General features: G+C 41.5%; 1 protein-coding gene across 1 annotated transcript in view; it reads left to right on the top strand.

Moving 5' to 3' along the window:
* The window catches only part of LOC139652294 (electrogenic aspartate/glutamate antiporter SLC25A13, mitochondrial), a 48,069-nt gene that overhangs the window by 1,124 nt on the left and 34,354 nt on the right, over positions 1–12,591 (top strand). The window contains exons 3-4 of the mRNA XM_071529311.1: positions 6,770–6,885; positions 9,964–10,103. Coding sequence (XP_071385412.1) covers positions 6,770–6,885; positions 9,964–10,103 — 256 coding nt within the window. The remainder of the gene's footprint in view (positions 1–6,769; positions 6,886–9,963; positions 10,104–12,591) is intronic.

The following is a 12,591-nucleotide window of genomic DNA, read 5'->3' as shown; positions in this document are numbered from 1 at the left end:
GATATGTGAAGTGTTCTACATACAAAACACAATGCAGTAGGATAAAAACAGAAAAAAAGGTTTTCTGTCAAAAAAAAAAAAAAAAAAACGATAAAAAAAAAAAATGAGGCTGCATCATGCCTCCTGTTTGGGTCGGACAGCACCTCATCTACATCACAAGCCAAGACTTGTTGTCTCTCAGTTCTGCTCTCAGTTCTCTCAGTTCTGGCTAGGGTACAAGAATACTTCTATTTTTCAATATGAAATGACACATTACTGTAACATTGGCCAACCATCACTGAGTAGCACAGGCCGGCAGATGTGTAGGACTACTACAGTACTACTACTAATACTGCTGCTACTACTACTGTAGTATACTACAGCAGTGATTCTCAACCTTTTTCATATAAAGGACCCCTAATTTAGTTTACATTAGGACCACAGACCCCCATTTGATGAGATTTTGTCTCTCAAACCCAAATCTGAGAATATTTTTATTGTTAGATATCATTTTGTCCAGAATTCCATGACTATCTGTATTGTAGGTAGAGAGATAACAGTGAAACTATGATCAAAATAGTCATTCTTCTACATTCTCGAACTGTGTTAACTTAATAATGAATAATAATGCTGAACAATTCATCAATTTGCTGGGGACCCCCTGTGACTCCCTCAAGGACCCCTGGTGGTCCCCGGACCCCACGTTGAGAACCACTGTACTACAGTATGAAGAACAGCAGCATGGTGTAGACATTAGGCTACTTGCCAGTTCTCATTTTTGAATGTCTGGATGATGGAAGCAGCAGTGAAGCTCAGGTTGGGCTGGACTCTCTGCCCAGCCTCCCTCATGCTCAGTCCCTGTGGACCACATGGTGAACCAAAGTGACCCGGATCTCATCTGAGATACAGTAACTGTTCTCCTTGTTCTTCTTTCTCCTCGTCCTCCTCTTCCTCCTCTTACTGTCACTTCTCTTCCTCTAGCTCTCACTGCAACATTGTTCTCAAAAACAGGAGAGCTCACCTGTGGCCTTTTTTTATAATGCTAAATCTCTGATTTCTGAGTGAACAATTCAGATATTAGTATTTATATGTGTGATGAGTGGATGTTGCTAATTAATTTAAGCATTTGAGATGGCAGTGCCTCCAAATGAACACATGTGATTTTAGTTTTTGAATGTTGTGCCTAATGTAGAGAATGAGAGAAAACTACACATTACTGTGTGCAGAGTTTTGCAAAAAGTGTGACTGAGAATTGCAAACTGAGTGAAAAGCAGAAAATGTGCTTGTAGGTTTGCAGACTTGGTTTAGGGATTTGATGCATGAGTTTCAGGTTTTAGTGATTGTGTCCCAAGTTCCAGTTTTAGTGTGTAAACAATTGTGAAAAACTGTAATGTTAAGCCAACTGGTTAGTAGTAAGCTTATGGCATAGTCTTATCAAAGCTGTAAGTACATGTATTATGTATCCCTTTGATCTTGTATGACTACCCTTCTAGTGTTATTTTGCATTTTATAAACAAATCGTTGACTGAATCCTTTGGTGTAAAAATGCACAGAGGACTTTCATATTTGAATTATTTAGCAAAGAGACATCAAACCACCAAAGGCCCTTTTCAGGTGTTTTTTTTTTCCTTCTTTGTAGATTCACCCCTAATTTCACACTTCCCTCTCCCCCAAACCCCAACACCCCTGTTTTTTTTTTTTTACATTAATATGTATGTATTTAATGATACATAATGACGGGTAATAAAATGTTAGGGCAAGTCAAAAAAAGAGAACAACACATTGCCATGGTAACCACCTGGGCTTCTACAAAGAGCAAAGTGCACATGGCTGCGTAGTTTCATGTTATTACGTCTGCTTTAAGCAGTGTGTGTGTGTGTGTGTGCGCACGCACGCACACATGCATGCAGATGGGGGAGTGGGGGTTTTGTAGTTGGAAAGAGAGAGTGAGGCATACACACTCAACCACACACACACACAGGCACACACACACTCTCACAAAACACACATGCACTGTAATTGCCCATGCTATTCAGGAGCACTCCCATGCATTGTGCGGCTTTGGAGCAGGATAAATGGTGGCCGTGGCATCAGGGTAAATCTACTAGGAACCCATGGCCCAGGCTTTGTATCTAAACCTCATTTTGGTTTTGTGGAGGGGAATAGAAATGATATGGGGCAAAACGGGAAAAAATGTCTGTCTTTTTGATCACAGTTTTCCCAAATAATGTTTAGACCTTGGTTTGGATGCAGCCCATTTGTTTACAGTTGACATTGTTAAGACCTCATAATGCTCATGCTTTTTGATGCATTATTCTGCCCATGAACTCTGATATATAAATGATTTGACTAGACAATGAAACAGGATTCTGTAGGCCTGTCTCATGAGTGAAAAAAAACAATGGATGTAGAAAAGTGCGGATGGTAACATCAGTCCCGTCAGTGCTAGCTGAAAACACAAACGCATTGTTTTTCAAGCGCCTGCCGTGCAAACCTTTATGAAAAGAATGGGAGCAAGAAAACAAACCACTTTAGCAGCTGTATTTTCATCCAGCTCGCCCGCTCTCATGCAAATAAGTTGTAAACAATAAATTTCGGTGGGTATATGTGCATAATATATTTGAAGCTAATGCATCTGCTGCTGTTTCTGCCAGGTAGGACTCCATTTCAACAAGATGAGTCAGGGGTAATAGATTTAGCAGGGGGTCGGATGGCAGTCAGTGTGTTTGCCTACTTGTCTGTTGGCGCGCACGCGTGTGTGTGTTTGTGTGAGTGAGAGAAATTTTATTTAGATACCTGTGTGTGTGTTTGCGCGAGGGTGTTGGTGTGTGTGTGGGGATGTAAACAGTGTAATGCATTTTTCTGCCTCCCCCTCTGTGGCTGTGTAAATCAGGGGATATAGTGACAGTCGTAACAATCTGTTCTGTGGAAATCACTTTTCTCCCTCTTATTCCCCCTCCTCCCAGTGAGACAGACAGACGGAGAGAGAAAGACAGGGCTGTGGAGGGTGGAGATGTCTCAGTGTCTGGGAATAAACCATTTTGTGTGTGTGTGTGTGTGCTCTGACAACCCCACACAACTACCAAGATGGAGTTTCCTCTTTCACTCGACTTATTCATGTTCTCTCTTTTTCACGTTTCACTCTCTTTGCATTCCCCACCCGTTTCTCTCCATCACTTTCTTTTTCGCGCTCTCATATACCAAGCACTGGACTCAGTTTTGTTAGTGCTCTTTCCGACTCCCCACCTCTCTCCATCTCTGTCCCTTCTTCCCTTTCGATATTTTGATAGAAGCTTCTGTTCAAGTGTGAAAATTCCCCCCTCCCCTCCCTGTAGGCTCTCGGAGGTTTAAAAAAAAAAAAAAACCCAAAAAAAACTTTGTTAAGAGAGCGTGCTGGGAAAATAGCAGTCCGCCAGCTGCTGTGGGCATTCTGGACTGGACTGGTGGGTGTCCGCTCTTAGAAACAGAACAGATACTGGCAGCTAGCACTCACCTGTGTGTGTGTGTGTGTGTGTGTGTGTGTGTGTGTGTGTGTGTGTGTGTGTGTGTGTGTGTGTGTGTGTGTGTGTGTGTGTGTGTGTGTGTGTGTGTGTGCGCGTGCGCGGCTGTATCTGTGTGTATGTCTGTGTGTGAGCACGCACTAGGTGGGTGGAAGGCTGTCAGTAACAATGCCAAGATGCTAGGGACAGGGGATTATTGAAGCCCCTCTAGGCCCTCTCTCCCTCTACTATCAAAGAAGGAGAGCTGTCTGGCTATCACTCAGGCCTAACCAACACCATGCATTTATGTTACTTGTAAACAATGTTTCCAAGCCTGGTTTTCGGTTCAGAGGAGTGTATTTAGCTACCTGCTGGGAAAAGACAGCGATAAAAGCCGGGTGACGAAGATAAGATAACAACAAACAAAACAAAGATATATGGAATGCAGGGTGGAATTGTAGGCTGGCCTGACATATCGCAGACGGGCCAAATCGGACTGTATTGGCATCATAACAATGGCATCATTCAGCTGTCATCTAAAGAATTACATGCTAGAATCAAGTCTTTGTTTATATCTTGTGTGTAATGTCTCTCATCTGATATATGTGCATGCATATGCCTGTTTAAAGATTCAACAAATCCTGGGAAGCGCAGTAAGTATACACTGAAGACAGGCTGCAGTATCACATTAGCCCTTTGTGCGCGGTTCATCCCGGGCTGCATGCATGTACAGAGCGGGCCTGGACACATGCCATAGCAGTTGATGGTTGGGAGATGCCGCCGGTTGATTTGATTATTGAGTGTCTCGTTGGGGTCGGGTCTGCATAGCAAAACGATGGCTTCTCCTCTCATGGTAATCATTTTGTAGCCGTCATGGCGCTGCTAATCAACCATCATAAGCTTCATTCCTGGCTAGAGCGCTGTGTGTAAATGCTTATGAGTGTGTGGGCATGTTTCTGTGTATGTATGCTTGTGTGTGTGTGTGTGTGTGTGTTATGGAGATGCCCCCTGGATCTTGTCTGGTCTCTCTGGTCTAAACCGTGGTCCAATCCCTTCGTGATCAACAGCCCTCTCAGTTACACTAATACGCTCATTATCCACGTCTAGGAAAACACAGACGGGCCGACCGGCATGCATGTAAATTGATGCGTGTGAAAAGAAATACTGACTTTCTTCCTCAGGTCTGTCCGTCTGGGAATCTTAGTGCTCTCTGCCTCCTTGCACTGCCGTCTGTACCTGCCGTAACCCCTTTATTAACTTCTCTGAGGTATAATTTGAAAGAGCGTACTGTTCGTCCGTCGCAGAGGAATGATCATTATTGTAGAGTTTGATAATATTCCAGCAGCGCGAGCGGCGATGGTATTTGCTTTGTTTTTAACAGCTGATCCATGGGCTCAGCAGCGTGCTTTTGTGCCCCCTTCCACCTACTTGCCATCAGCGGGGCCCTGTTCTTAAAAACTACCTGCTTAGTTAATAAAACAATTAGTCCAGCCTTTGAAACGACGGCGGATGATTTTGTGTGCCACAGGCAGAGAGAAATAGAACTGCATGCTCACTTTTATTCACTCTCCATATTTCCTCTGTTGCTCTCTTTCTCTCACACACACAGACACACACAATATAACACTCATTTGCTTACTCACACACTTATTCTCTTCTAGAAGCGTACTCATGCCATTTCATATTGTATATAATTCTGAGTTCTCACTGAAACCTAGTATCAATCTGAGTGCTTTTTGTTCTATTGACTGTTTTTTGGCTTGGGAAGGATAATATCTTTGCAGATTTGCATTCAAAAGACTTTGAAAGCAGTTATCTACACAATGACATTCATCTAAATTTTATATGGCATACATTATTTAAGCCTTATCATGTAGCATTGTGTGCTTGCGACTGTAGTCAGTTCTTAGTATCTCTGTCACCAATGTAAAGAACATGCACTTTTTCCTGGTATAATTTTGATAACCAATATTTGTATCAGTGCACAGCTATTTTCTTCTTCAGGTACTTTTTCTGTCTCTGTGTCTTATACCTTTTTTTTTTTCCACTCTAAAACACATGTATACACTCACGCATGTAAACATGTGCATGTGCACCCATATGCAAACAAATACCTCTAAATTTCATCAGTAACATAATTAATTAGTGCGACCAGGAAAATGTAATCATTGCCCCCCTCCACCACACACCCCCTTGGAAATTGAAATAGATTTAATAGATGGATGCTCGGGGGACCACTCATTAGCGCTGACCCCTCCTGTAATTATCAGATCCATTTGTGAAATTCATAATGGACTTGTGGCAACTGTGAACCCGGGCCAAAATTAAGGCTAGACTGCGTGGTCCAGTTCCCCACACCAGGACTCTCCCATGGGGGCTCCCAGTGGGTTCATACAAATGTGTCTATTTATTATTTCTTGTTGGTGATGCATGTGGGCATTTGTGATGTTATGGAGAGGGGGGTGATATAATAGTATTGATCAAAGCACTGAGACACTGAGAAAGAGGGAGAGCGAGAAATGCACAGAACTAACATTTCTTTTATTTACTTCCAACTCATAGCTTGTGTTGCAGTGTTGATGAAAATAATTTCAGAAAATTATTCCTATCAGTCCCAGTACCACAGTTTTTTTTTCACCTAGGATTATTTTGACTTTCACACTTTACCTCATATTGTATGAAGTTAATAGTCAAGGATTTCCTTAGCTGGCTCCCAACTCCCTCCATGCATGTCTACTTGTTTAAAATGGCACAGTGAAATATAAAACTTCATATTTAATCTTTTTTTTTTGTTGGTGTAAAGTTGGCCCTCTCTACCAGCTGCCAACCAAGACTGGCAACCCACACTGAGCTTTTTAAAATGTTTTATTTTCTTGCTGTCATACTCTATGAGTTTGTGACATTACATATGGAATAACAGACTACTGGATAAAAAGACCTCCTGAATACCTCCTGAATTACGCATGGTGCAGATTGATGGGCTGTCTCTAAGTGTGCTGGTTTGCCACTGTGTGACAATAATTACATTGCAGTTTGTACTTTTATGCAGTATTAAAACAGTATGTTTTTTATCCAGTATCTTTATACATTTTTGTGTAACTAAAGTAATGTCTTTGTTGTTTGACTGAAGGAATATCAGTGACTCAGTAATTTGTGTGTGTAGCTGTTTAAGTATTTCTAGATAGAACATGAACCAACAGCTATAACACATTAATGAATTCACACAAACAGGATTTGCTCCAATGACAATATCTGACAATCTTTTGCCTTCCTACCCATCTTCTTTTTCTCCATCCACCTCTCTCTGCCAGGTTGATCTCCTTCCAGGAGTTTGTTGCGTTCGAGTCGGTGCTGTGTGCCCCAGACGCCCTCTTCATGGTTGCCTTCCTGCTGTTTGACAAAGCAGGCAGTGGAATGACCACCTTTGGTAGGTAGCCCCGCCCCTATACCCTGATTGACAGGTTTACGTCCAGATAGACTACAGAATAGCTAACTTTGGTGGGTCGCCCCACCTCTGTGTCCTGATTGACAGGTTTAGATCAGGTAATAATGTGATCAATGTTGGTAGATAGTCTCTAGAGTCTCTGTAGTCGGTAGCTACTGTAGGGTTTATGTGATTTATAGTTCATGAGAGACCTGGAATGATGTAGGGACCCTAAAACAAAACCCTGATATACACACATATTCAGTGTTGGCCTTATTACTGATACTTAAAAGTAATGTTATTAATTATTTTTCTCTTATTGTTCTGGGAGAAATAATTTGTTACACTAGTTGTTATTTTATTTTTCTATTACTTATCCTCTCTTACTTTAAAAAATCGACTTGTCTGTGTGCTTATATGTGAATGATCAGGGAAACCAAATAGTGATGATATCCAATGTTATTGCTCGATAAAATCGAGAGAATACATCCATCTGGAGAAATTAAACTTTTTTTGCTGTTTCTCATATCAGATGACTCAGTGTGTGCCCAGGTCAACTGAGAGGACACAACTAATTATAACTAAAACAAATGAGGATGTAGTGATAACTAAAGCACAGAATTATTTTTTTGATTGGTAACTAATAGTATTACTGAAATTGAAATAAACATTTGTTGTGCTACTTGTTACTGGGAAAAGTAATAACAGCGGCTGCCCAACACTGTGCATATTGCTCTGCTTTTGACATTTAAAACACAGTATTTGAGGCAATTCTCACACACCATTAGAAATGTTGCCTTTAAATGTGCCACTGAAGCAGTTTTCATACAAACCCCTCTTTTGTTTTAACTAGGGGTCTGACCTCGGTTCATCTCTTCTGTTACAGGCAAGAATTAAAGAGAATTCCCATCATTTGAAGTGGTTTCAACTACAAACTAAAATCTATATCTTGTGTGTAAAGAAGATAAGGTTAGCGTCGGAGGTGGAGAGGGCGGGTGGCAAATGGGGGGATGGAGGGAAAGGTGGAGGGAGGAGGGTGGGCGGCTCTATGTGTGTGCATGATTGGCACCATTACTCTAAAGCCTGGAAGCCCAGAGGTGAGAAGGGAAGACATTTGTACTCGTTGCTTATTTCACATTTGCCTAATTGATTTAAACAAGTCTAATGCCAGCCTTCTGTAGGTGTGCGAGGCGTTAGCGCATTAGTGCTGATTTGAAATGCGGTGCACACATCTCGCTTGCAAACAGGGGGAAGAGTAAGTGAATTTCATTTTAATTGTTGCTGTCGACGGGGAGTAAGATCATTGCGGTTGATTATATATGCACATATGTAAATTTTCATATTTAAAAGGATCAATTAGAGTGACGTTGTCTTGGTGGCAATTAAAAGGTCTGTTGTTTTTCTGCCTCTCCCAAAGGTTAATGAATATCCCAATGCCAGTGAGCTATGAGACTCACATACAAGTGGAAAATTGCATGAAAAACATTACACACATTACGCCATGCACAAACACTGACTACAGTGTCTGCCACTCGCATTGGGCTACCATTTCACCAAAAGCAAATAACTTGTGACTGAGATTATGGACTTGTCAAAGTTGCTTTATTGTGATACATTACAGAATTCTCTTTTCTCTCCCCCTCTCTTTTTCCTCTTTGGCGTTCATTAGATTAAAGGGCCTCTCCAAGTCAACCAAAATAACAACTCCCTTCTTTATTACCTATTAAAAACATTAATTGCCGCGGCTTAGGTTGCGTTAAAGCCCCATTTGTTTTTCCACGCAATAAATGGCTGCACTCTGATTTCTTTTTATTTCATTTTTCTGTAAAGCCATTTTTATTTGATAATAACCTGAGTAATTTCTATTAAGTACAGGCAGCAAAGTGCACCGAATTTTAAACAAGCAGGTTTGAATGCAGCTTTTTTTTTTTTAGCACTTAACAAAAAAATAAATCCATAATTTGGTGGAATGTAGAGTTCGTAAAAATTGCAACATGTAACACAGCACGTGAAATGCAATTGTACCTCAGCCAGAAAGATACAAAAAAAGAAAAAGAGGACTGAGTGTTGACAGGTCTATAAAAGCTGATAATATAAACGCCGGGCTCTGGAGCGGCCCTGCACCTCTCCTTTAAAGAGTTAAAGGCTGTATATTTATTGCCTCATTAAAGTGTAAAAAACTGCCCGAGCTGTCTTGTTCCAGAAGGTACGGTCCGGCTGAAATAAAAATCACCTCTCTCTCTCTCTCTCTCTCTCCCTGTCTCTCCTTTTTTTTAAATTTGTTTCTTCCCTCCTTTCCTCTCTCCACTCGTTCAGAAACGCGGCTTGTTTTGTAATAAGAAACAGGTCGCTCTATTGGTTTGTTTTTGTTTCTTTAGTAAGGCTGTAATTTGGGACTCATGTTCAGTGTCTCTCTACTCCACTGGCTTAGAGGGTTCAGGCAGAGGAACACTAGTGAGAAAAAAAGGCTTTCCCTCTGAATGCAGAGCCTACGCAGCTTAAACATGTTCTGCCATGTGTCATTCAAGACTGATTTGGAGTTTAGGAACTTAAGTCTCAATCAGAGTAGAATTGCATTCTCTAGATTGACATTGACATTTTGTCAAAAATAATCACCAACACATTTCACATATTCACATAATCACTAACACTAACACCAAAATAGGAAGCACATGCTATTTGCTAATGTTTGACTTACAAGAATTTATATGAATAGTTTATTAGGTCTTTATTAGACCAAATGAAAAACGTATGAAGGGAGAAATATTTATTAATAGTTTAGGAGAATATGAAAATACAGAATAAGAGAATAAGAAGGGTTTGTTAATGGTGGTAAAGAACTTTATGTATAGTCTTTAGAGTTAAAAATGTTATGTATTTTGTTAATCAGAACGGTTACCCAATAATCGGAAGGGATTTGAAATGAAAAAGAAAACAATATTATGTTTTTGCCTGAAAGCTCTATCCCTCACTCTTGGATAATGCCATCTGTAGTCTTGGCTTCTCCTTATCAGGATGTCAACTTCATTCTCATCATTCGGGCGTTACTAAAGGTGCTGGTGTGTTTTGTCTCCTCCGCAGAGGATGTGAAGCAGGTCTTCAGCCAGACCACCATCCACCAGCACATCCCCTTCAACTGGGACTGTGAGTTCATGCGGCTGCACTTTGGCACGGAGAGGAACAAGCAGCTCAGCTACGGAGAGTTCACCCAGTTTCTCCTGGTGGGTTTACTGTGGATCACCTCCTACAGGAAGGAGCAGAGAGTCTGCCTGTGCCTGGATCCACCTCTGCTCTTCACTCGCTCTCTCTCTCTCTCTCTCTCTCTCTCTCTCTCTCTCTCTCTCTCTCTCTCTCTCTCTCTCTCTCTCTCTCTCTCTCTCTCTCTCTCTCTCTCTCTCGCTTTCTCTCTCACTCACTCACACACACACACGATCATTTTCCACTCTTCCTGTCTCTCACGTGCTGTCTTTCTTCCAATCTGTCGACATGAAATCAGATGGTCTTAGTCTGTCTTTCTCTGTCTTTCTTTCTTTGTTTCTTTCTTTTTCTTTCTTTCTTTCTTTCTTTCTTTCTTTCTTTACTAGACCATCAACGGAATTCATTGAATCATATCGACCTTTCTATTTATGCGTTTTTACCTTTATATATTGCCTTATCCTTACTGTACTTCACACTTTGTTTATAGGCTGTTCATATTATCCAGTCATGGAACTGTATTGTTTGATTTGTATCTAAGCTAGGCCTGACAAGTGCGTGCACACACACACACACAGCAACCCTTAGGTTTTCTCTGCTCCAATTCCTCTCAAACACAGCCCTCCATATTGACCAGATTAGTCATTAATGAAACACTGAGGTTATATGTTTGCGACGTTGTCGGCATTTGTTTTCCATTAGCTGACGTACACCTAGCATTACTCCACTCCACCTATTCTAAAACAGGTAGAGACGCAGTTCTACCTCCATAAATAGTATAGTACCAGTGGTGCCGGAATATTCCTAGTGTATTTGTGGCGTGCGAGCCATTTTCCAATATGATGTCTAGACTTAAATCAGGCCTAAGCAGGGAGAGGTGGTGGTGGGGGTGGGAGAGAGGGCCCAAGCTGTGCCAAGTTTGCATCCACACTCACCATGTATCTGAATGAGCTTTTTATATTACACTTAACTTAGACCAGATGGCTTACACACAGTGGGCAGCAGCGCATGGATATTGGGATATTGTTGTGTGTGCGCGTGTGCGGGTGTGTGTGTATGTGTGTGTTTGCTTCGGTGTGTGTGAAAATCATTTGTCTGCTTCTGTGTATGCGTCTTTATCTTAGTGTACCTATCTGTTTTTTTCCATATGCGTGGGCATACCTGCTTTGTGTGTCTGTGATTATGTCCGTGCGTGAATGTGCCTGTGTTTCTCTTTGTGTGTTTATGTGTGTGAGTTTGTTTGTGCATGCGTGTGTGTGTGCGCGCATGAGTGCAAGTGTGTGGTGTTGTGGCGAGTAGACACTGTACTTTGCATTGACAGCGTGCCCGGTTCTCTCCCAGTCAGTCACTCAGTGGTTTCCAGCTCCTCATAGCAGTAGGCCAGCAGCCAGCCGCGCTCATTGCTCAACTATGAAATGCACATTTCCTGCTTGTGCTCTCTGCATTTGATCATTCTCATAGCTATTGATTCATGCCTTAATAACTGGATGAAAAAAGTACATTTTGCCTCATTCAAGGAATCTTCTCTCTTTAGGCAAGGGGAAGGGATGTTCAACAGCTAGAATCCTTTGAAGGTTTGAAAATGTAGTCCTGCATTTCATCTTTCATCACTTACCTCGATGTTTTATTGTAAAACACTATAATATACAATCGAACTTGAGAGGTCTAATGTTATTGTGGGATCTAATAAAGTGTGTCACATTAATAAGACTGCCACATTAATAACCCTGTAATGGTGACTCTGCTATTATAGTACATTGGTTACAAGTAAAATTCAAAACTTGGCACTCCACTCCTACATTACATTATCAGCTAGTTCAGTGACTGTTGACAGAGAAATTAGGAGAGATGCAACAGCATTTCCTGAACTGGGATTTAAACCGATGCAATCACTATGTATTTGGTGAGCATACTAGTACACAATGCTACCATGATGCCTTTGTTAACAAACACACCATCAAATCTGAGTCAAAAAGAATAGTACATTGTGCAGCTATCACCCAGTTTTCTGAGTTGTAAAGACCAAATATAGACCACCTCATCAGATGTGTTCCTTGTTAATTGTTAATGCCAGACACACACACACACACACACACACACACCGTATTCTGAACATGCTGAGTTATTTTTATAATTCCCTATCTCCCAGCTTTTCCTCAAGAATGTTCTCATCCCTTCTTTCCTCCTCTGCCTGCCATACATGTATGTGTTTATTGTGTTTTCTGCCATTAGAACCACGGCGCTGCCAGATGCTCACAAGATGGGATTATCAGGGAAAACGTTTGCGCCGCACATTTCTCACAAGGGCTCTCTCTGGCCAATTACTGTCTCGATGGAAGCCAGAGATTCTCACCAATTACATGCATTTTTCCCGTCTCACGCGTGGATGCCGGCCAAGGCCCAGCTCGCATTGTCAGAGTGGTGTAGTCTCTGGCAATGGTATTGCCAGTGTCTAGAGAAGTGGCACATAGTAGCCCATGTTATAAATGCTGGCAAGGAAAGGTTTGAATTACA

The sequence above is a fragment of the Centroberyx affinis genome, unplaced genomic scaffold, assembly GCF_046629955.1.
Source record: "Centroberyx affinis isolate AG114_WGS23_722 - 3 ecotype Tasmania unplaced genomic scaffold, CSIRO-AGI_Caff_v1 ptg001778l_1, whole genome shotgun sequence".
In the NCBI taxonomy this organism is placed as follows: domain Eukaryota; kingdom Metazoa; phylum Chordata; class Actinopteri; order Beryciformes; family Berycidae; genus Centroberyx; species Centroberyx affinis.
This window is presented reverse-complemented; position numbering and strand designations above follow the sequence as displayed.